Source organism: Phaenicophaeus curvirostris, chromosome 29 (assembly GCF_032191515.1).
Source record: "Phaenicophaeus curvirostris isolate KB17595 chromosome 29, BPBGC_Pcur_1.0, whole genome shotgun sequence".
Classification (NCBI taxonomy): Eukaryota; Metazoa; Chordata; class Aves; order Cuculiformes; family Cuculidae; genus Phaenicophaeus; species Phaenicophaeus curvirostris.
Window position 1 is genome coordinate 3,002,982 of NC_091420.1, and position 22,885 is coordinate 3,025,866.

At 59.7% G+C, this 22,885-nt stretch overlaps 4 protein-coding genes across 6 annotated transcripts in view; 2 read left to right on the forward strand and 2 right to left on the reverse strand.

The window, feature by feature from the left end:
* Positions 1-22,885, reverse strand: part of HDGF (heparin binding growth factor) — a 114,264-nt gene that overhangs the window by 23,780 nt on the left and 67,599 nt on the right. The gene's annotated exons all lie outside the window — the stretch shown is intronic.
* Positions 86-7,157, reverse strand: SH2D2A (SH2 domain containing 2A). Its single transcript, XM_069878385.1, has 9 exons — positions 7,136-7,157; positions 6,952-7,044; positions 5,176-5,310; positions 4,903-5,077; positions 4,695-4,784; positions 3,974-4,139; positions 3,415-3,555; positions 2,104-2,643; positions 86-1,265 (listed from the first exon to the last, which is right to left on the reverse strand). Exons 1-9 carry the CDS (start codon positions 7,155-7,157, stop codon positions 1,125-1,127), a joined length of 1,503 nt encoding a protein of 500 aa, XP_069734486.1. The 3' UTR covers positions 86-1,124.
* LOC138732271 (death-associated protein kinase 2-like) lies at positions 8,318-15,535 on the forward strand. 3 transcript variants are annotated; one of them, XM_069878817.1, is made up of 13 exons: positions 8,330-8,638; positions 9,331-9,401; positions 9,933-10,036; positions 10,283-10,504; positions 10,589-10,727; positions 11,378-11,507; positions 11,686-11,734; positions 11,858-11,884; positions 11,990-12,142; positions 13,153-13,198; positions 13,291-13,380; positions 14,983-15,066; positions 15,368-15,535. In XM_069878817.1, exons 2-13 carry the CDS (start codon positions 9,333-9,335, stop codon positions 15,446-15,448), a joined length of 1,194 nt encoding a protein of 397 aa, XP_069734918.1. In that variant the 5' UTR covers positions 8,330-8,638; positions 9,331-9,332; the 3' UTR covers positions 15,449-15,535. The 3 variants fall into 3 exon arrangements, with proteins under 3 accessions (XP_069734920.1, XP_069734918.1, XP_069734919.1); XM_069878818.1 differs by lacking the exon at positions 8,330-8,638 and adding an exon at positions 8,761-8,810; XM_069878819.1 differs by lacking the exon at positions 9,331-9,401 and having other exon boundaries at positions 8,318-8,638.
* The window catches only part of INSRR (insulin receptor related receptor), an 11,305-nt gene continuing 5,200 nt past the window's right edge, over positions 16,781-22,885 (forward strand). Inside the window, 7 exon segments of the mRNA XM_069878707.1 lie at positions 16,781-16,870; positions 18,954-19,505; positions 21,341-21,653; positions 21,747-21,889; positions 22,012-22,156; positions 22,239-22,453; positions 22,529-22,655. Coding sequence (XP_069734808.1) covers positions 16,783-16,870; positions 18,954-19,505; positions 21,341-21,653; positions 21,747-21,889; positions 22,012-22,156; positions 22,239-22,453; positions 22,529-22,655 — 1,583 coding nt within the window. The 5' untranslated portion in view covers positions 16,781-16,782.

The following is a 22,885-nucleotide window of genomic DNA, read 5'->3' on the forward strand; positions in this document are numbered from 1 at the left end:
TATCTTATCTGTACAGTGAGAGAAATCTCGGAAGAGAGGTTTGATAAAAGGAATAAACTTTTAAATGAACCAAACTGCTCCCGCTGCCGGCGCGAGGCGCTCAACTCCTTGCTCGAGGAATCGCTTTTCCTTCTTCCTGCTGGAAAGGCTGAAGCACCTTTGCACCAGCCTGAGTTTTCCGAGCGGCTGCTTTGATTTAATCCCTTGTTGGAGGGAGTTTGTGGATTTCTTCCTGTAAAGCTCTCAGCCTTCCCCTCTGTGGCACGTGGAGCGCGACGAGGCAGCTCCCAACAGCAGCTCAGTCCTGTGCTCCCACATTTCTTCTTTTGGAGTCCAGAGGGAGCCAGGAGGGAGGCTGAAGCTCCCAGATTCCCCTTTTCTTTTTTTATTTTGGTGTGTAACGGGTCATTTTTGGCAGTAGAGTGGGGGGAGCTGCGAGCGTGGAATCCGCAGGCGACTCCAGCTCTGCTTTTGGCCCTTTAAGAGCAAGAAACTGCAGGCTTGGGAAAAGCAAAAGTGATTTTTCCATGAGAGTAAAACCCAGCGGCAGCCCCCAGCCCTCCTTTCCCTCCCTGTCTCGGACCTTTAACATCTCAGCGTGAGGTTTTCTCTCTCCTCCTGCGCATTTTTACTTCCTTTAAGGCTGCAGGAGCGTTGTTGGCTCTGTTGTTTGGGACAAAGCGACGAGGCCAGCGTTCTAGGGCAGCACCAGGGTCCTTGTCACCATCTGGGCTGCTGGATTTGGCTTTTGGGGTTGGCGCGAGCCCGTGTTTTGCGAGGAAGCACGTGGGGCTCGGAGGTGTCAGCGCGGGGCCAGTGTGGCCCTGCCTGCCAGGCGTGCGGCCAGTTCCATGTCTGACTCTGGTTTGATTCCTAACAGCCTTTTCCGTTCTCCTTCTATTTATAGAAATCTCCACGTGCGTTCAAAGATAAATGAAATCTGCTCCTCCGTTCCCCTCCTCTCGTCTCGTGGGGCTTGGGAAGGGTGTGGAGCAGACGAGCAGAGGCTGAGGCCTCAGGTCTCTCCTCCCAGGTGCAAGGGGACCAAGGGGTCCAAGGGGAAGGAGCCCAGGAGCTTCCTTCGGCCTGGGAGCTGGGATGTGGGGTCTTGCCTTGGACCCACCTTAGGGATGGTCTCCAGAAAGCTGCTCGTAAATGTTCTCCGGCCCTTCCCGCCCCGCTGCAGCCGGGGCTCGCTCTGTGGCGCGCGTCCTCCAGCCGTAAACGGGGTCATCAAACTCCAGCAGAGGGTTCGTCGTCGTGCCCTACGGAATCCGGAGGGAGAGGTGGAGGGGAACAGTCTGGCTTGGATCAGCCATGGGGTGGCCACCAGGAGCAGGGATGGGTTCATCCCCCTGGACTGAGGAGGCCGCAACTCGAATCCTGGGTTCAGTTTTGGGTCCCTCACTCCAAGAAAGACCTTGAGGGGTTGGAGCGTGTCTGGAGAAGGGAACGGAGCTGGGAAGGGGCTGGAGAACAGGGGTTGTGGAGTGGCTGAGGGACCTGGGGCTGCCTAGTCTGGAGAAGAGGAGGCTGAGGGGAGACCTCATCGCTCTCCGTGGTTCATGGGAAAGGAGGTTGGAGCCAGGCAGGCATCGGGCTCTGCTCCCAAGGAACAAGGGGTGGGATGAGAAGAAGTGGCCTCAGGTTGTACCAGGGGGGATTTAGATTGGATATGGGAGAAAATATCTTTACTGAGAGCGCGATGAAGCCCCAGCAGAGGCTGCCCAGGGCAGTTGGGGGGGTCTCCATCCCTGGAGCGGTTCAAAACACGTGTGGCCGTGGCACGTGGTCAGCACGGCTGGAGCGGATGAGCTGAAAGGGCTTTTCCACCCTTGATTCCATGATTCTATGAGATCCTGACTTAGCAGGAGGAGGTTTGGCTTGAGAGCTTGGCTTGGCTTGACCCTTTACCCTCCCACCCCTCAGCTCTGCTCCCAGCGAGGTGGGGATCAACGCTCTGGCTTGGAGCTGTGGACTGGGAATCCCTTTCTCCCCCTCTGACCCTGGTGCAGTGCAAGCCCTGAACCCCCCGACTCCACGGGAATTCCTGGTGGGATGGAGCTGTAGCTCAAGGAGTGGGATCTGCCATGGGGAACCCACCTTGCTGGAAGCTCCTCTCTCCTTCCCATCTCCACTGGGAGCTGCTGGGAGCTGCTGCTTCTTGAAGGCCTGGCTGGACACGCTACGGAAGAGCCGGCGCTGAGCGTGGGGCTTGGGGGGCAGCGTGGAGAAGGCTCCTCGGGATCCCCGGGGAAGCGCCGGTGCCGCCTCGGAGTAGATGTTCTCCTTGGGACCAGCCCTGGGGCTGGAGCCCCAGCCCATGGCGTAGAACGGGATGGGCTCTTGGAGCTCGCAGTAGATGGAGGGGCTGGTCGTGATGCCCTCGTGGGGCTCGGCGTAGGTGGAGGATCTGGTTGTGATGCCCTCGTGGGGCTCGGCGTAGGTGTGGAAGCACAGGAGCTCCTGGTACTTGGCATCGGCCAACTGGGGCGACACTGGCGGCTCGGGGAGGACGGCTCCTTGGTGCCCCTGAGCACAGGCACCTTCTGCAGCTGCTCCACTGCTGGTGGGACCGTGCGGCCCCAGAGCCGCAGCCAAGGAGCTGGACTTGGCTGGGAGTGGTGGGGGGACACTGGAAGCCTGTGGAGGAGATGGGACGGGGTGGAGGTGAGGGCTGGAAGTTGGTCTGGAGTGGATCTGTGGTGGCTGGGGCTGCATGGCCCTACCTGAGCCGTGTCCCTCATCCTGGCTGCATCCCTCATCCTGCCTCTATCCCCAGCAGGGCTGTGTCCTCCACCCCAGCTGCATCTCCATCCTGGTTGTGTCTCTATCCTGGCTGCATCCCTTAACCTGCCTCTATCTCCATCCCAGCTGAGTCTCCATCCTGGTTGTGTCCCCCATGCTGGTTGTATCTCCATCCCAGCTGCATCCCTCAACCTTCTTCTATTTCTGTCCTGGCTGCATCTCCATCCTGGTTGTATCTCCATCCCAGCTGTGTCCCTCATCCTGCCTCCATCTCCATCCCAGCTGCATCCCTCAACCTGCCTCCTTCTCCATCCCAGCTGCATCCCTCAACCTGCCTCTATCTCCATCCCAGCTGAGTCTCCATCCTGGTTGTGTCCCCCATGCTGGTTGTGTCTCCATCCCAGCTGCACCCCTCAACCTGCTTCTTATCTCCATCCCAGCTGCATCCCTCAACTTGCTTCTATTTCTGTCCTGGCTGCATCTCCATCCTGGTTGTATCTCCATCCCAGCTGCCTCCCTCAACCTGCTTTTATCTCCATCCCAGTTGTATCTCCATCCCAGCTGCATCCCCCATCCCTCCTGCTTCTCTCCACCTTGTGAGAGCTTCACCCAGGCTGTGTGTTGATGCCTGGGAAGGAGCCTCCATCCCCTCCGCCCCACCTCTACCTCCGTGGAGGCGCCTCCCTTGGCCGGGTTCCTGGCTCCCGATGGCCGTTTGACCACGATGCCGTACGCCGGGAGGTTCACCTTGCTCGATGGGGAACACACGGCTGGGGTCCTCGTCGCTCCTTGGGGCTCGTCTTGCTGCTATGGAAAGCGAGAGGTCCAAGATGGGTGCTGGTCCCTCCCCGAGTGCCCTGCCCGGGGATGGTGCACGCTAGCCGTGATCCTTCAACTTCCCTTGGCTTTGGTTTAGAATCGTGGAATGGTTTGAGTTGGAAGGGACCTCAAAGCCCATCCAGTCCCACCCCAGCCATGGGCAGGGACACATCCCATGGATCAGGGGCTCCAAGCCCCATCCAACCTGGTCCCATCCATCCTCCCCAGCTTTCCTGAAGCTCCTTTTTGCACTGGAAGCTGCTCTAAGGTCTCCCTGGAGCCTTCTTTTCTCCAGGCTCAACAACCCCAGCTCTCTCAGCCCGGTTTCCTCAGCTTGGATCCATCCAGCGGGATCGACTCTGCTTTTTTTTTGGCTGCTGGGGCTGCAGAGGGGCCAGCTCCTCACCCGCCTGCACGGCACCGTCAGGAACTCGCGGTAGGGGGTGATGGGTTCGGTGCTGTAGTGCCGCAGCAGCTCGGCCAGCTCGGCGTGGGCGCTCTGCTCGCCCAGGATCACGTATCGCCCGTCCGGCAGCTGGTCCAGCACGAAGTGCCGGCACCGATCCCTGCCCCTGCGGGGAGAAACGATGGGATCGTAGAATCACCAGGTTGGAAAAGACCCTCAGGATCATCGAGTCCAACCATTCCCATCAATCACTAACCCATGTCCCTCAGCACCTCGTCCACCCGGCCCTTAAACCCCTCCAGGGAAGGGGACTCAACCTCCTCCCTGTTCCAGTGCCCAATGACCGTTTCCATGAAATATTTTTCCTGATGTCCATCCTGACCCTCCCCTGGCAGAGCTTGAGGCCATTCCCTCTCGTCCTGTCCCCTGGCCCTTGGGAGAAGAGCCCAGCTCCCTCCTCTCCACAACCTCCTCTCAGGGAGTTGCAGAGAGCAATGAGGTCTCCCCTCAGCCTCCTCTTCTCCAGCCTAAACCCCCCCAGCTCTCTCAGCCGCTCCTCTTCTTCTCCAGCCCCCTCCCCAGCTTCGTTGCTCTTCTCTGCACTCGCTCCAGAGCCTCAACATCCTTCTTGTGGGGAGGGGCCCACAACTGAACACAGATGGCATCAGCACCTTTGGAGAGAATCAGAACCAAGCGTGTGATGGGCTCGTGGGTTCCTCACCTGTAGGACAGGACGAAGCCGACGGTGCTCTCGCTGAAGCGGACCAAGAAGCATCCCCGGGGCTGATCCTGCAGCAGCTGCTCCGTCTCCCTGTGGGAAGGAGCCCGGAGCCGCTTGCTATCATCATCCCCTTCATGAGATTCAGGGTTTCATCTCCCCCAGGGTTGGGGATGCTTGAAGGGGCCACCTCGGCTCCCCCCGTGCTCACCTCCGGCTGATGAAGCCGTGGAACCAAGGTGGGAGCTCTCCCTCAGCCCCCAGCCTCCTGGCTTGCGTCTGCTTGAACCAAAGCCTTGTCTGGGCACGCAGGGCGACCAGCTCCGGCGAGGAGCAGCCTGGAGGGACCTGGAGAGAAGCAAAAAGCAGCCGAGGGCTCAGGTGAGGACGTTCCCCAAGGATGCTCTGCCGGTTCGGGGCTCCTGGTGCAGGAGGTGTGCGATGGGATGAGGAGATGGACCCTTCACAGCCTCGTGTCCTACCCTGTCACCGTGTTCCAAGGTTTGCTCAGCTCCTCGGGGTTGGATGTGGGTGTTGGGTCCCATCTTGGTGCTGGCCTTGTCCTCACCGGTGGGTTTGGAGGTGCTGAAGAGGGGATGGTCGTCACCCATGGGATCTCCTGTTGATGGGATGGAGGAGAAGCTGGCTCAGCGCAGCTCAGCCTCCCCTGGGGCCTCAATCTGCACCAGGGCAGCTTCAGGATGGACATCAGGACAAAGCTCTTCACGGAAAGGGCTCTCGGGCACTGGAACGGCTGCTCAGGGAGGTGGTGGAGTCCCCATCCCTGGAGGGCTTTAAAAGACGAGGTGCTTAGGGAGATGATTAGTAGTGGACAGGGGCGGTTGGAGTTGATGATCTCAAAAGTCTTTTCCAGCCTAGAGGATTCTGTGATCCTCTGGTCACTGCCCAGGGAGCACTGGGATGGGTGGTGGTTCCGTGATCCCCTCGAGCCCTGCTCTTCACTTTGTGCTCCCTGTCCTAGGGCTCCTCATCCTGCTTCTCTCCAGGGAGAGCACCCTGGACACCAAGATCCTAGAGGAGATCTGGACATGCTATAAGAGCCAGAGAAGACCGGGGAGATTGTGCTGAATCCAGTGCTGAAAGGGGCTCCAGGAAAGCTGGGGAGGGGCTCTGGATCAGGGAGAGGACAAGGGAGGATGATTTGGAGCTGCAAGAGGGGAGATTGAGATGAAATCTTGGGGAGAAATGTTCTCCTGCAAGGGTGGGGAGGACCTGGCCTCAAGAAGTCATGGATATCCCATCCCTGGAGGTGTCCAAGGCCAGGTTGGATGGCGCTTGGAGCCCCTGATCCATGGGAGGTGTCCCTGCCCATGGCAGGGGTGGAGCTGGATGGCTTTGAGGTCCCTTCCAACCCAACCCGTTCTCCGAGCAGCCCTAGGGACAGAGAGGCTGGAGGAGAGGGGAAGGCGTGTGAATCCCCGAGTCCCCCCAAAGCCCCCGGGGTGCCGAGCGAGCTCTGGGAAGGGGATTGAGGTGATGGGTATGAGGCTCTACGTGTGACCCCGTGCTCGCTCCTGCGCCACCAACGCTCATCCAAACAACATCAACCTCCAGCAGATGCCTGAGGGGGTGGAAAAACCCAGGGCTGGTTGGATGTGGGGTGGGAAACTGAGTCAGAGGAGCTGGTGGTGGCTCTTTGGAGAGCAGGGAGGATCCCGATGGGATGCGACGGCCCCTCATCTTTAACTGGGTGCAGCACCCAGCGCCCCGACAGCCTGAGAAAGGCGGGGAAGTTGTTGATGAAGCGAAAGAAAACAAGTCAAACCGCAGCAAAGCGAGGGGGGAGCAGCGGGGAGGGGAATTCGGGGCAGGCACATGGGGCCAACGCCACTGTCCCAGCCTCGTAGTGCGTTCCCAGGAGCTGGGGTAGGAGATGAGGCGCTGATCCTGCTCCCCACCTTGGATCTGGAGGAGCATCTCGGGGGGCTTTGCTCCCTGGGGCCGAGGAGCTGTTTGAACCCCACACTCCTGGGTTGAGAATGGGTCAAATTGGCTTTGAAACGACCTAAACCCCAACTTTGCTCCAGAAAGACCTTTCTGGGCTGGATTTTCCTCGCTTTGAAGGGGGTCAAACCAGGCTGGATGGGCTGGGATGGGCTGGAGACCCCTCTCTCTCTCTCCACATCCCCTTGTCCTCTGCCCGTGGTGCCTTTGGATGGAGGAGCATCCCTGCATCTCCTGGTGCTTCCCCATCCCGCATTCCTGGGCTTGGGATTTGCTTCCCAGCCCTGGCACCCACCTCTACGGGGACCCACAAGGCTGGAGTCGAGGGGACGGGCAGCGCTGGCTTCTTCTCCGTTGCCTGCGATGAGCAGGAAGCGACAAGCGGAGCCTTTGCGAGAGGGTGAGACGTCATGGGAAGGAGACTGGGTGGCACTGGGGTGGCACTGGGAGCTTCAACGTGGGCTTTGAGCTGTGGCTACCAGCCTGCTGGCACGTCCGCATCTACAAAGGGCTCGTTGTCCCTCCTGCCTGCATCCCAGGATCCCGCGGGGCTCGGATGGACCAGGCTGGTGGTGTGAGATGGGATGGATGAGACCAAGCTGAGAGGCGCAGTTGGCACAGTGGAAGGACCGGGGGGCATCGAGAGGGACCTGGACAGGCTGGAGAATTGGGGCTGGGAGAACCTCAGGAGGTTCAACCAGGCCAAGGGCAAGGTCCTACCCCTGGGTCAGGTCAGTCCCTGGTTTCAGTACACGATGGGGGATGATGTGATGGGAGCAGCTCTGAGGAGAAGGGCTTGGGGTGCTGGTTGACGAGGAGCTTGACCTGAGCCGGCAACGTGCGCTCGCAGCCCAGAAACCACCCGTGTCCTGGGCTGCATCGAGAGAAGCGTGAACAGCAGGGAGGGAGGGGATTGTCCCCTCTGCTCCTCTGTGGTGAGACCTCGTCTGGAGGATTGTGTCCAGTTCTGGAATCCTCAGCAGGAGAAGGAGATGGAGCTGTTGGAGCGGGGCCAGAGGAGGCTCCAAGGATGATGTGAGGGCTGGAGAACCTCCTGTGTGAGGACAGGCTGGGAGAGTTGGGGTTGTTCAGCCTGGAGAAGAGAAGGAGACCTTAGAGCAACCTCCCAGTACCTGAAGGGGCTACAAGAAAGCTGGGGAGGGGCTGTTCCCAAAGGCTTGTGGTGACAGGACGAGGGGGAACGGGGATAAACTGGAGAGGGGCAGATTTAGGCTTAATATAAGGAAGAATTTCTTCCCCATGAGGGTGGGGAGGCTCTGGAACACGTTGCCCAGAGCAGGGGTGGCTGCCCCATCCCTGGAGGTGTCCAAGGCCAGGTTGGATGGGGCTTGGAGCCCCTGATCCAGTGGGAGGTGTCCCTGGGTGGAACCGGCTGGGCTCTGAGGTCCCTTCCAACCCAACCTGTTCCATGGTTTGGTTCCAGTTGGTGCCATTGGGGCTTCGCTGCTCCCTGCCAGCCCCAGGATGGGGTTTGGTGGCCCCAGTTCTCAGCAGCATCGCCAGCTCCGTCTCTCTCCACCTTAAGAAACCTGTTCCTCCCCGTCACCTTCACACCCTCCTCTCGCTCCGCTTCCCCTCGTACAACATTTTTTTTATGTCAACCAGGTTTCCTGTTTGCAATTCTCATCGGTGGCCGCGGGAGCCTCATCAAGGAGGACGTTGGCCACCTCCACTCATCCCACCAGCTCCCGGCTGCTCCTCGAGGAACCGACGTGCTGGAAACGCCAGGAATTGCCCCTAAAAGGCTTTTTCCAAGCTCGTTTCTCCGCAGTTTCCCACGGGGAGGTTGCTCAAGAGCCCTCGGGGAGGAGGAACGGGAAGAGCTTCTCCTCTTCGGAGAAACAACCAGCTGGATCCCACTTGAGCTTCCAAGGAAACGCTGGGACTTCTGGAAACACCAGGACTTCGAGGAAAAACTTCGGATTTACTGGAAGCGAGGTGGCCAGGACCCTCAGATGGAGGTAGGAGGTGGTGGGACCCCAAGATTGGTGTCCAAGAGCTCGTCGGGGTTTGAGGCAGGACAGGGTGGGGGGTTTTGGGGTCGTGCGATGGTGTTTTTGGGATCGGATGGCGAGCAGTGAAGGCTCCTGGGAGCCGGCGTCGGGATATTTGCTCCCACAAAACCAAGAAGAGGTTGGTTTTCCCAGCAGGAGTGGGAAGAGCAGCCCCCGCGCATCCAAGCCGCCGTGCCTCAGTTTCCCTCCCCGCAAAAGCAGCTTGAGGGGCTGGGGGGGAGAGGGAAGGGTCCATCCTCAGGGGACAGACGGACGTGCTGGGACCCTGGGGGGTGTCAGGGAGGGTAAGGGGGCACAACAAGGGGGGGGAACCAGATTTGGGGACCATTCGCTGTCCCCCAGGGCCATCGAGGGGGGGATTGGAGGGGTCCTGGACCTCAAGATCCAACCTTGGGGTGAGAGGGACACGATGCCTGACCCCAAAGATCCATCCCTGGGGTCCCCGTGGAGAGGGAACATGATGCCTGAGGTGGTTCTGAGGGACAGAGAAGGGAAACTGAGGCACGGAGTGGGGAAACTGAGGCATGGAAGGGGAAACTGAGGCACGGAGAGGGGAAACTGAGGCACGGAGTGGGGAAACTGAGGCACGGAGAGGGGAAAGCCGCTTTCTCCTCACCCTCTGCCTTCTTCTCTTGCAGTGATGGCCGAGGTGGGTCTGGACGGGGTCCTGGCTGGGAGGGATGCGGGGGAAGCCCCTGAGAGCCCCCAGGTGAGCCTGCCCACCTGGATCAAGGGATGAAGGTCTCCACGTTCCACCGTGCCGGAGAGTTTGGTGGGAACTGGGAGAGCTGGAGCTCAACTATCATAGTAGACACCAGAGAATCCCCACTAGTGCATTTGGGGTTCCCTTCTATGGGATAAGGGTCCTCTCTGTGGGGTGGGGGTCCCCTCTATGGGGTAGAGGTCCCTTCATGGGGTAGTCCCAGCACCCCAGAACAGGAATCAGAGCTCAACCATCATAGTAGACATCAGAGAATCTCCACCAGTGCATTTGGGGTTCCCTTCTATGGGGTGGGGGTCCCCTCTGTGGGGTGGAGGTCCTCTCTATGGGGTGGAGGTCCCTTCATGGGGTAGTCCCAGCACCCCCAGGACAGGAATCAGAGCTCAACCATCATAGTAGACATCAGAGAATCTCCACCAGTGCACTTGGGATCCCCAATATGGAGTGGAGGTCCCTTCACGGGGTGGTCCCAGAGCCCCAGGAGAAACATCAGAGCTGGGTTTTGGTACACCCCAACAGGACACGACCAACCCAGTGAGGGCTACTGGGAGCGAGGGGCTGGTGGCCACCTTGAGCCCGGGCAACGTGGAGGATCTGTACGAGCTGCTGGAGGAGCTGGGGAGGTGAGCAGGGAGCGGGATGGGGTGGGATCCCTCTGGAGAAGTGGGAATGTTGGGGTTCTCCAGCTGCTGGAGGAGCTGGGGATGTGAGCAGGGAGCGGGATGGGGTGGGATCCCTCTGGAGAAGTGGGAATGTTGGGGTTCTCCAGCTGCTGGAGGAGCTGGGGAGGTGAGCAGGGAGCGGGATGGGGTGGGATCCCTGCGGAGAACTGGGATGTTGGGGTTCTCCAGCCTGGTTTCTCGCCGCAGCGGCCACTTCGGGGTGGTGAAGCGCTGCCGGGAGCACCGAAGTGGCACCTTCTACGCCGCCAAGTTCATCAAGACCCAACGATGCCGAGGCAGCCGCTTGGGCTTGGAGAGGGCGCAGGTGGAGCGGGAGGTCACCATCCTCCGCCAGCTCCACCACCCCAACATCATGCAGCTCCACGACCTCTTTGCCAGCAGAACCGAGATGGTGCTCGTCCTGGAGCTGTGAGCAGAGGTCCTGGGGTGTCCTGGGGGGGACCTTCTTTTTTTTTTTGGAGGTGGCTGAGGTCACCCGACGTCCTCACCCAGGATCAGCGGTGGGGAGCTCTTCGACTTCATCGCGGAGAAGGAGATGCTGACGGAAGAGGAGGCCATCGAGTTCCTGGGGCAGATCCTGCGCGGCGTGGAGTACCTGCACGCCCACCACGTCGCCCACTTTGACCTCAAGGTGACCACGGGGACCTCTCGTCCTCATCCTTGAGGGATCCAGGAGCATCCTCGTTACCAGGCATCCCAGAGACCTGGTTGCATCCACCCAGCTTCTCCTGGGCTGTATCCAGAGCTGTGGGACCAGCAGGGCGAGGATTCTGCTCCTTGGCTCTGGTGAGACCCACCTGGAGCCCTGGGTCCAGTTCTGGAGTCCTCGGCACAGGGAGGACATGGAGATGTTGGAGCCAGTCCAACGGAGGCCACGGAGATGATCCAAGGGCTGGAGAACCTCCTGTATGAGAGGAGAGTTGGAGTTATTCAACCTGGAGAAGAGAAGGCTCCATGGAGACCTTAGAGCAGCTTCCAGTGCTGAAAGGGGCTCCAGGAAAGCTGGGGAGGGTCTCTCGGTAGGATAAGGGGAACGGTTTTGAGCTAGAAGAGGGTAGATTGAGATGAGATGTTAAGGAGAAATGTTCTCCTGTGAGGGTGGGGAGGCCCTGGCCCAGGTTGCCCAGAGCAGGGGTGGCTGCTCCATCCCTGGAGGGGTTCAAGGCCAGGTTGGATGGGGCTTGGAGCCCCTGATCCATGGGAGGTGTCCCTGCCCATGGCAGGAGGTGGGACTGGATGGGCTTTGAGGTCCCTGTCACCCCCTTCTCTTCATCCCCGCAGCCGGAGAACATCATGCTGCAGGAGAAGGACGTCCCCAAGCCCCAGATCAAGATCATTGACTTCGGACTGGCCCAGCACCTGGAGGACGGTGTCATCTTCAAGAGCCTCTGTGGGACCCCTCAATACATCGGTGCGGGGCTGGGGGTGTGTGTCCTGGGGGTGTCCGAGCAGCTCTGGTCCATGGGAAGCTCTGTGGGGTCACCAGTGGTGTGGGGACAGGACCTCTGAGGGTTCAGGGAGGGAGGGAGGTGGCCAGGGTGGTGCTGTCCCCTCTAACGTCCCGCCCATGGCTCCACGTTCACCCGCAGCTCCTGAAGTCGTCAACTACGAGCCACTCAGCGCCGCCACCGACATGTGGTGAGTGGGGAGGACCCGGGGGTGGTGGGTCAAGTTGGGTGGTGGGGAGAGACCCTCGTGGTGTTGCAGGGCACGGGGACACCTTGGGGAGGACAATTCCTGACTCCCACCTCTGCCTTTCAGGAGCATCGGGGTCATCACCTACATCCTGTGAGTACGAGGGGCCCTGTGGCTGGGGGGAAACTGAGGCACGGGGGACGCCACGATGTGGCTGAGCTGTCCCGGTGCTCAGTGGCTTCTGTCGTGTCCCCGCAGGCTCAGCGGCTTGTCCCCCTTCCAGGGTGAGACGGATGCTGAGACCCTCTCCAACGTCGTGGCTGGCGCCTACGAGTTTGAGGAGCGCTGCTTCAGCCAGACCTCCGAGATGGCCAAGGACTTCATCCGGCAGCTGCTCGTGAAGGAGCCGGAGTGAGTCCCCAGCCTCTTCTCCACCCCCAGCATCCCCTTCTCCAGCTCCAACATCGTCCCCAACCTTTCCCCCAGTCCCTTCTGCGACTCCGTTCCCATCATCCCCATCCCTTTCTCCATTCCCTTCTCCACCCCCATTTTCCCCATTCCCTCCTCCATCTCCATTCCCATCTTCATCCCCATCCTCTTCTGTAATTCCATGCCCATCATCTCAATCCTCTTCTTCACATCCATCCCCATCTCCTTCCCCATCCCAATCATCTCCATTCCCTTTTCCATCTCCATTCCTATCTCCATCCCCATCCTCTTCTCCAATTCCATGCGCATCATCCCCATCCCTTTGTCCATCCTCTTCTTCATCTCCATCTGCATCATCCCTATCATCCCCATCATCCCCATCCCCATTCTCATCATCTCCATCTCCATTCCCACCCTCTCCTCCAATTCCATGCCCATCATCCCCATCCCCTTGTCCATCTTCATCCTGTTCTCCATCCCCATCATCCCCATCCCCATCATCTCCATTCCCTTCTCCATCTCCATTCCCACCCTCTTCTCCAATTCCATGCCCATCATCCCCATCCTCTTGTCCATCCTCTTCTTCGTCTCCATCCTGTTCTCCATCCCCATCATCCCCATCATCTCCATCCCCATTATCTCCATTCCCTTCTCCATCTTCACTTCCATTCTCTTCTCCAATTCCATCCCCATCATCTCCATCCCCATTATCTCCATTCCCTTCTCCATCTTCACTTCCATCCTCTTCTCCAATTCCATCCCCATCATCCCCGTCCCCTTGTCCATCTCCTTCTTCGTCTCCATCCTCTTCTCCATCCCCATCATCTCCATCATTCCCATCATCCCCACCATCTCCATCGTTCCCATCATCCCCATCATCTCCATCTCTCACCTCCATCCCCATCCTCTTCTCCAATTCCATTCCCACCATCCCCATCCCCATGGTGGCTGCATGGGGACCTCCCTTGACCCCCCACCCCTCTGTTCCGCAGGCACCGCCTGACGGCGACCCAGTGCCTGGTCCATCCCTGGATCAAGGTGAGTGGGATGGGCAGGGGGTGGGAGCTGGACCCCCAGCAGCAGGGTTGGGGGCGCGGGGCCCACCCCGTGTCCTCTCCCACCCACGGCAGCCCCTGAGCCGGAAGCAGGCGGAGAGACGGAGCCGCTCCTCCATCAACATGAAGAACTTCCGCAAGTTCAACGCTCGGAGGAAGTGGAAGGTGGAGGGGATGGTGGGGATGGAGATGATGGGGATGGAGATGATGGGGATGGAGATGATGGGGGTGATGAGAATGGAGATGATGGGGGTGATGGGAATGGAGATGATGGGGATGATGGGGATGGAGATGATAGGGATGATGGGGATGGAGATGATAGGGATGATGGGGATGGAGATGATACGGATGATGGGGATGATGGGGATGATGGGAATGGAGATGATGGGGATGATGGGGATGGAGATGATGGGAATGATGGGGATGGAGATGATGGGGATGATGGGGATGGAGATGATGGGGATGGAGATGATGGGGATGGAGATGATGGGGGTGATGAGAATGGAGATGATGGGGGTGATGGGAATGGAGATGATGGGGATGATGGGGATGGAGATGATAGGGATGATGGGGATGGAGATGATACGGATGATGGGGATGATGGGGATGATGGGGATGGAGATGATGGGGATGATGGGGATGGAGATGATGGGAATGATGGGGATGGAGATGATGGGGATGATAGGGATGATGGGGATGATGGGGATGGAGATGATGGGGATGATGGGGATGATGGGGATGGAGATGATGGGGGTGATGGGGATGGAGATGATAGGGATGATGGGGATGATGGGGATGGGGATGATGGGGATGATGAGGATGGGGATGATGGGGATGATGGGGATGGAGATGATGGGGGTGATGGGGATGGAGGTGATGGAGATGATGGGAATGGAGATGATGGGGATGATGGGGATGATGGGGATGATGGAGATGATAGGGATGACGGGGATGATGGGGATGGAGATGATGGGGGTGATGGGGATGGAGGTGATGGAGATGATGGGAATGGAGATGATGGGGATGATGGGGATGATGGGGATGATGGAGATGATAGGGATGATGGGGATGATGGGGATGACGGGGATGATGGGGATGGAGATGATGGGGATGGAGATGATACGGATGATGGGGATGATGGGGATGATGGGGATAGAGATGATGGGGGTGATGGGGATGGAGATGATGGAGATGATGGGAATGGAGATGATGGGGATGATGGGGATGATGGGGATGGAGATGATGGGAATATAGTGGATTGAGGAAGGGGAGGGGATGGAGAAAGTGATGGGATGATGGGGATGGAATTGGGGAAGAGGATGGAGATGGGAACGGAGGTGGAGAAGGGAATGGGGATAATGGGGATGGAGATGATGGGGACGGAGAAGGGAATGTGGATGACGAGGGTGTAATTGAAGAGGATGGGGATGGAGATGGGAATGGCAAAGACGATGGAGATGATGGGGATGGTGGCCATGGAATTGGAGAAGAGGATGGAGATGGTGAAGGGAATGGAGATGATGGGGATAATGGGATGGAGAAGGGGATGGGGATGGAATTGGAGGAGACAGTGGAGATGATGGAGATGGAGATGGAGATGGAGATGGAGATGGAGATGGAGATGGAGATGGAGATGGGTCCTGGACCTAGCGGGGGGGGCTGGGTGCATCCTGGGGGCCCTTTGGGGGGGTGGGTGGGTATCACAGGGGGGTCTGTGGGGCCGAGGAGGAGGGTGACCCCCCTAGCCCCCCCCATGTCCCCCCCCAGCTCTCCTACAACATGGTGTCCGCCTGCCACCGGCTGTGCCGCATGCAGCTGCTCTGCGGCCTGAGGAAGGAGAACGAGGAGCTGGTGAGACCCCAGGAGCCCCCAGACCCCCCTCACCATGGGGGGGAGGAGAAGGCACCCGGGGGGGCCTGACCCCCCCAAATTGGTGGTGGTGGGGGGCTGTGAGTTGAAGGTGTCCCCACTTGGGGTGCCGTCTCCCTTGGGGGTTCCTCTCCGTTGAGGGTGAGGAACCTCCTCTTGGGGTTCCTCTACCGTATGGAGGGGTCTTCTTCCCTATTGGGGGGGGTCCCCTTGCTGGGGGGGGGGGTGTCTTCTTGCTGGGGGGGTCCATGTCCCCACCATCCAACCCCCCCTGTGCCCCCAGCGCCCCTGTGAGAGTGACCAGGAGGAGGAGAGCAGCCACCCCGAGAGGCTCCTGCGCCGGAGCAGAAGCAGCTGCTCCTGAGCCCCCCAAGAGGAGAGGAGACCCCCCCCCCAAAAAAAAGGAGATGGGACCCCCAAGAGGACACAGGACCCCCCAAAAGGAGATGGGACCTCCCAAGAAGACTCAGGAAGACCCCAAAAGGAGATGGGACCACCAAGAGCACCCAAGAGGACATGGGACCTCCCCAAGAGGAGATGGGACCCCAAAAAGGACATAGGAACCCCCCAAGAGGAGTTGAGACCCCCAAGAGGACACAGGAGCCCCCCAGGAGGAGATGGGACCCCAAAAAGGACATAGGAACCCCCCAAGAGGACACAAGAGGACATGGGACCTCCCCAAGAGGAGATGGGACCCCAAAAAGGACATAGGAAGCCCCCAAGAGCAGATGGGACCCTGCCCCCCAAGAGGGACCATCCCAGTAGAGGAGCTCCTGGGGGTCCCCCCCACCTCCCCAGCCCCAGTGCTCCCAGTTCTCCCAGTTCCAGTGCTGGAAGGTCACCAAGCCCTGGTGCAAGAAATAAACGTGTCCCCCCACTCCGTCCCTCCTCCTCTCCTGCGTCTGCATCGGCGTTTTCCTTCTCCGAGTGGGGAAACTGAGGCAGGAGGCAGCTTATTCCTTCTCCAAGTGGATAAAACGGGAGCAGGGGGCACATTTCTCCTTCTCCAAGTGGGGAAACTGAGGCAGAAGCTACTTTTACCTTCTCCAAGAAGGGAAACTGAGGCAGGAGGCACTTTTCTCCTTCTCCAAAGTGGGGAAACTGAGGCAGGAGGCACCTTATTTCTTCTCCAAGTGGGGAAACTGAGGCAGGAGGCACCTTATTTCTTCTCCAAGTGGGGAAACTGAGGCAGAAGCTACTTTTACCTTCTCCAAGAAGGGAAACTGAGGCAGGAGGCACTTTTCTCCTTCTCCAAGTGGGGAAACTGAGGCAGGAGGCGCCTTATTTCTTCTCCAAGTGGGGAAACTGAGGCAGGAGGCACCTTATTTCTTCTCCAAGTGGGGAAATGAAGTCAGAAGCCACTTTTTATCGTTCTCTAAGTGGGGAAACTGAGGCAGGAAGTCCTTTTTTTCCTTCTCCACCCTCTCCGAGGCCGCGTGGGGTTGGGGGGGGCTGTGGGGGGAGCCCTGTTTTCCCCAAACAAGCGCTGGCTCCGGCCCAGCCAGTTTTCAGGCTAAATATTTGGTGTGCGCGTAGCCAACAACAGAAGCGAAGGGGCCACGGGGTCCGGATGAGGGACGGGGGGGGGGACACCCCATTTCCCGGTGTCCCCTGGGACGGGACGTGGTGCAGCTGAGACCGAGACGGGACGAGACAAGGAACCCCCCCCCCCAAAAAAAGTGTCCCTGAAGGATGGGGATGAGGACTCTGGGTGTCCTGAGGCTGGGGGTGACGCTGCTGGTGTTGGGGACCCCCCCGCTGCCCCCCGTGAGGGCCCCCTCGGAAAGTAAGTGCTTCAAATAAGGGGGGGGGGGATGGATTTGGGGAGGGGAGCTTTGTGGTGATGCCTGGTGGGGGGGGGGTTGTGGCCTGTGTTAAAGCTCTTTGGGTGCCTCAGTTTCCCCACTCAGTGCTCCAAGCTCCCCCCACCAGCTGGGTGGGGACCCCCCCACCCAGCCTTGGGATGGGAACTGGGGACCCTCCCTCCCCAGTCTTGGGATGGGAATTGGGGACCCCCCCTTCCCAGTCTTGGGATGGGAATTGGGGACCCCCCCCCAGCCTTGGGATGGGAATTGGAGACCCCTCCCCAGCCTTGGGATGGGAATTGGGGAGCTGGGGGGGGCTCGGTTGGACCTGGGGGCTTCGGTTGCCTCTGTCCCCTCTCTGTCCCCCCCCCCCAAAAGGACAACGGGGAGCCCCTGTCCCCTCTGTGTCCCTGCTAGCCACCTGGGAGCCCACAGTAGCCCTCCATGTCCCATTAGCCACCAGGGTTCCAGCAGTAGCCTTGGGTACCCTGGTAGCCCCCTAGGTGCCCACACTAGCCTTGGGTGCCCTGGTAGCCCCCTAGGTGCCCACACTAGCCTTGGGTGCCCTGGTAGTCCCCTAGGTGCCCACACTAGCCTTGGGGGCCCTGGTAGCCCCCCTAGGTGCCCACACTAGCCTTGGGTGCCCTGGTAGCCCCCTAGGTGCCTACACTAGCCTTGGGTGCCCTGGTAGCCCCCTAGGTGCCCACACTAGTCTTGGGGGCCCTGCTAGCCCCCTAGGTGCCCACACTAGCCTTGGGGGCCCTGCTAGCCCCCTAGGTGCCCACACCAGCCTTGGGGGCCCTGCTAGCCCCCTAGGTGTCCTGCTAGCCACCTGGGTGCCCAGAGTAGCCCCATGTGCCCCCTTAGCCGCCTGGTTGCTGTGCCAGGAACGGGAATGACTGGGAACGACCTCACGGGAGCTACTGGCCCACTGGGCCACGCCGGCTGCCCTCTGGCTTGGAGAAGGGGGAAAGCCAAGGTGGGCGGTGGGGCTGGGATGTCCCCTGAGGGCTGGTGGGGACAAGCCGGAGCTCGTTAGCGTCACCGTGGATGAAGGCATCGAGGGCACCCTGAGCAAGTCTGCGGGTGACACTAAGCTGGGAGGAAGCTGGATCTGCTGGAGGGTTTTGAGGGTCTCCAAAGGGATCGGAACAGGCTGGATCCATGGGTTGAGACCAACGGGATGAGGTTTGACCAGGAACTTGGGGCACAACAACCCTGAGCAGCTCCAGCCTAGGAGAAGTCTGGCTGGAAACTGCCTGGAGGAGAAGGACCTGGGGGGGTTGGTGGAACAGGAGCCAGCAGGGGCCCAGGGGGCCAAGAAGGCCAAGGGCATCTTGGCTTGGATCAGAGCCGGCGTGGCCAGCAGGGCCAGGGAGGTTCTTCTCCCTCTGGACTCGGCCCTGGGGAGAGCGCTCCTCGAATCCTGGGGCCAGTTGTGGGCCCCTCCCCACAAGAAGGATGTTGAGGCTCTGGAGCGAGTGCAGAGAAGGGAACGGAGCTGGGGAGGGGGCTGGAGAAGAAGAGGAGCGGCTGAGAGAGCTGGGGGGGTTTATCCTGGAGAAGAGGAGGCTGAGGGGAGACCTCATTGCTCTCTGCAACTCCCTGAGAGGAGGTTGTGGAGAGGAGGGAGCTGGGCTCTTCTGCCAAGGGCCAGGGGACAGGACGAGAGGGAATGGCCTCAAGCTCCACCAGGGGAGGGTCAGGCTGGACATCAGGAAAAAATTCTTTCCCAGAAATGGTCACTGGGCAGTGTCCGAGGCTGCCCAGGGAGGGGGTTGAGTCCCCTTCCCTGGAGGGGTTTAAGGGCCGGGTGGCCGAGGTGCTGAGGGACATGGGTTAGTGATTGATGGGAATGGTTGGACTCGATGATCTGGTGGGTCTCTTCCAAATGATTCTATGATTCTGTGATTCCCTGGTTGCCCAAAGCTGTTGCCACCACGCTTGGCAGCAGCACCGGGTTCTTCAGCCCCCTCCCCACCCCAAGAACATCAGGGATGGGTGCTGGTAGGAGGCATCTGCTCCATTCCCCCGTCCCACGAGGTCGTCCTCTCGCCACCCCAGTCTGCGGCAGCATGGATATCCGTAACGACGTCTCGCAGCTCCAGAAGCTGGAGAACTGCTCCATCATTGAGGGCAACCTGCAGATCCTGCTGATGTTCACCACGGGCGCCGAGGACTTCCGGGGGCTCAGCTTCCCCCGCCTGCTCATGATCACAGAGTACCTGCTCCTCTTCCGCGTCTACGGGCTGGAGAGCCTGCGGGATCTCTTCCCCAACCTCTCGGTCATCCGCGGGACCGACCTCTTCTTCAGCTACGCGCTGGTCATCTTCGAGATGCCTCACCTGCGCGACGTGGGGCTCCACAGCCTGAGCCACGTCCTGCGCGGCTCCATCCGCATCGAGCGCAACCAGGAGCTCTGCCACCTCTCCACCATCGACTGGGGGCTCCTCCTGCCCGACGCTGTGGACAACACCTACATCGTTGGAAATAAGTTGGCGGAGGAGTGCGCCGACGTCTGCCCGGGGATCTTGGATGTGGAGAAACCGTGTGCTCAGACCAACGTCAACGGGCAGATGGACTATCGCTGCTGGACATCCAGCTACTGCCAGAAAGGTAGGTGCTGGTTGGCACCACGGCGGCTGTGGGGGAGACTGGGAAGGCGCTGGGAAGGCTGGTGGAGCACTGGGAAGGCTGGTGGAGCTCTAAGGCACTGGGAAGGCTGGTGGATCCCTCCCCACAAGAAGGATGTTGAGGCTCTGGAGCGAGTGCAGAGAAGAGCAACGAAGCTGGGGACGGGGCTGGAGAAGAAGAGGAGCGGCTGAGAGAGCTGGGGGGGTTTAGCCTGGAGAAGAGGAGGCTGAGGGGAGACCTCATTGCTCTCTGCAACTCCCTGAGAGGAGGTTGTGGAGAGGAGGGAGCTGGGCTCTTCTCCCAAGGGCCAGGGGACAGGACGAGAGGGAATGGCTTCAAGCTCCACCAGGGCAGGTTCAGGCTGGACATGAGGAAGAAGTTCTTCACCTAAAGGGTCATCAGGCACTGGAACTGCCCAGGGAGGGGGTTGAGTCCCCTTCCCTGGAGGGGTTTAAGGGCCGGGTGGACGAGGTGCTGAGGGACATGGGTTAGTGATTGATGGGAATGGTTGGACTCGATGATCCGGTGGGTCTCTTCCAACCTGGTGATTCGATGATTCTAAGGGGGGTTCCACCAGCGTGGTGGGGGTAACCAGATCCGTGTTGTATCTCCAGCTCCTCGCTGCCGTGTTTTCCCAGCGGCGAGGTAAATACGGGCCCCTCCCGGGCTCGTTTGCTGTAAACAGGAGAGCTGATAATGGAATCTATAGTGTAAACACCGATCCTTATCGGTGACCTCGCCTGCGCTGGGCAGCGGGAGCTCAGCATGCTCCATCCCTCTGGCCTGTCCTCTCACCGTGAAGCCCTTCATCCACCCATCCAGCGCCCTGGCTGTCTGTCCGTCACCCCTCCACTCCTCTCGCTGTTCCTGCATCCCTCCATTCATCCCTCCATCCACACGTCCCTCCATGCATCTCTGCATCTCATCCCACCATGCATCCCACCCTTCAGCCTTGCATCCTTCCATTCCTGAATCCCTCCATCCCTCCATTGTTTCATCTCTGCATCTCTCCCTCCCTCTCTCCATCCCTTCATTCCACCTTCCATCTCTCCCTCCATCACTGCATCACTCCATTCCTCCCTCCATCCATCCCTGCATCCAGCCCTTCATCCCTCCATGACTCCATCCCTCCATCCAATCCTTCAACTCTTCCTCCTTCTACCTCTCCATCTCTCCCTTCATCTCTCCATCTCTCCCTTCATCCATCCCTCCATGCTTCCATCCCTCCATCTCTCCATCTATTCCTTCATCTCTCCCTCTATCCCTTCATCTCTCTGTCCTTCATCTCTCCATATATCTCTTTATCCATCCCTCCATCTCTCCATCTATGCCTTTATCCACCCCACCCTCCTTCCCTCTCTCCATCCCTCTATCCCTCAATCTCTCCATCTATCCCTCCATCCCTCCATCTCTCCATCTATGCCTTCATCCACCTCACCCTCCTTCCCTCTCTCCATCTCTCCATCTCTGCATCTCTCTCTCCATCCATCTCTCCATCCCTCCCTCCATCTCTCCTCCCTCTCTCCATCCATCTTTCCATCCTTCCATCTATCCCTTCACCCATCTCTCCATCCCTCCTTCCATGTCTCCATCTCTCCATCCCTTCCTCCATCTCTCCATCTCTCCATCTCTCCTCCCTCTCTCCATCCATCTTTCCATCCTTCCATCCACCCCTTCACCTATTTCTCCATCCCTCTTTCCATCTCTCCTCCCTCTCTCCACCCATCTTTCCATCCCTCCCTCCCTCCTTCCAGCAGGACATCAACCCCTCCATCCCTGTCCCTCCCCGTGTCCCACGGTGCCACCTCTCCCCGCAGTGTGTCCCTGCGGCGCGGGCTCGGCGTGCACGGCGACGGGCGAGTGCTGCCACGCCGAGTGCCTGGGGGGCTGCGGGCGCCCCCGCGACAGCCGAGCCTGCGTCGCCTGCCGCCACTTCCACTTCAACGGCCACTGCCTGCCCTCCTGCCCCCCGCGCACCTACGAGTACGAGGGCTGGCGCTGCGTCACCGCCGAGTACTGCGCCAGCCTCCGCAAGGTCTCCCACAACCCTCGAGACGCCTCCGAGTTCGTCATCCACCGCCGCCAGTGCCTCTCCGAGTGCCCCTCGGGCTACACCAGGAACGAGAGCAGGTAGAGATGGTCCCCGACGTCCCCAACCTGGCGCGTCCCGAGCGCCACCGCCGTGCCCTGGCTCATTTCTCGTCTCCGTCCTCCTCCCCGCAGCATCTTCTGCCACAAGTGCGAGGGTTTGTGTCCCAAGGAGTGCAAGGTGGGCACCAAGACCATCGATTCCACGCGGGCGGCGCAGGAGCTGGGGGGCTGCACCTTCATTGAGGGCAACCTCATCCTGAACATCCGCCGGGGCTGTGAGTGCTCGATCCGGCCCCTCGCAACCCACCCTGGGTGGGACGTCACCCCGCGGGGTGAAGGAGGGAAATGAATGGGGTGCAACCCCCTCCCCGAGCTCACGTCCGTGGGTTGTCCCCAGATAACTTGGCCTCGGAGCTGCAGAGCAGCCTGGGGCTCATCGAGACCATCACGGGCTTCCTGAAGATCAAACACTCCTTCGCCCTTGTCTCCTTGTCCTTCTTCAAGAACCTCAAGCTGATCCGTGGTGACTCCATGGTGGACGGGTGAGGATCAGGGTGGGTTTGGATGGGCACGTGTGGCTTTAGGGGCATCCACACCCACCGTTTCCATCCACGTCTCTTCTAGGAATTACACCCTTTACGTCCTGGACAACCAGAACCTGCAGCAGCTGTGGGACTGGAGCCACCACGTCCTCTCCATTCCCGTGGGCAAGATGTACTTTGCCTTCAACCCCAAGCTGTGCCTGGACGAGATTTACCGCATGGAGGAGGTGACGGGCACCAAGGGGCGGCAGAACAAGGCGGAGATCAACCCCAGGACCAACGGGGACCGGGCGTCCTGTGAGTAGAGGGACAGGGACACCCAGAGGTGCCACGAAACCCTTCTTGAACCCTTCCTCCTCCTCCTTCCCACAGGCAAGACCCAGACCTTGCGCTTCATCTCCAACGTCACCGAGTCCGACCGCATCTTCCTCAAGTGGGAGCGGTACCAGCCGCCCGAGTACCGGGATCTCCTCAGCTTCATCGTCTACTACAAGGAGTCGTAAGTGGTTCCTGTTCCCCATTTCATAGCATCATGGGATGGTTTGGAATCATAGAATCATGGAATCCTTTGGTTGGAAAAGACCTTTGAGACCATCAAGACAAACCGTACCTGTTCAGTTGACTGAACCATCCCTGAGCACCTTGTCTACCCATGCTTTAAATCCCTCCAGGGATGGGGACTCCACCACCTCCCCAGGCAGCTGTTCTAGTGCCCGGGAACCCCTCTGG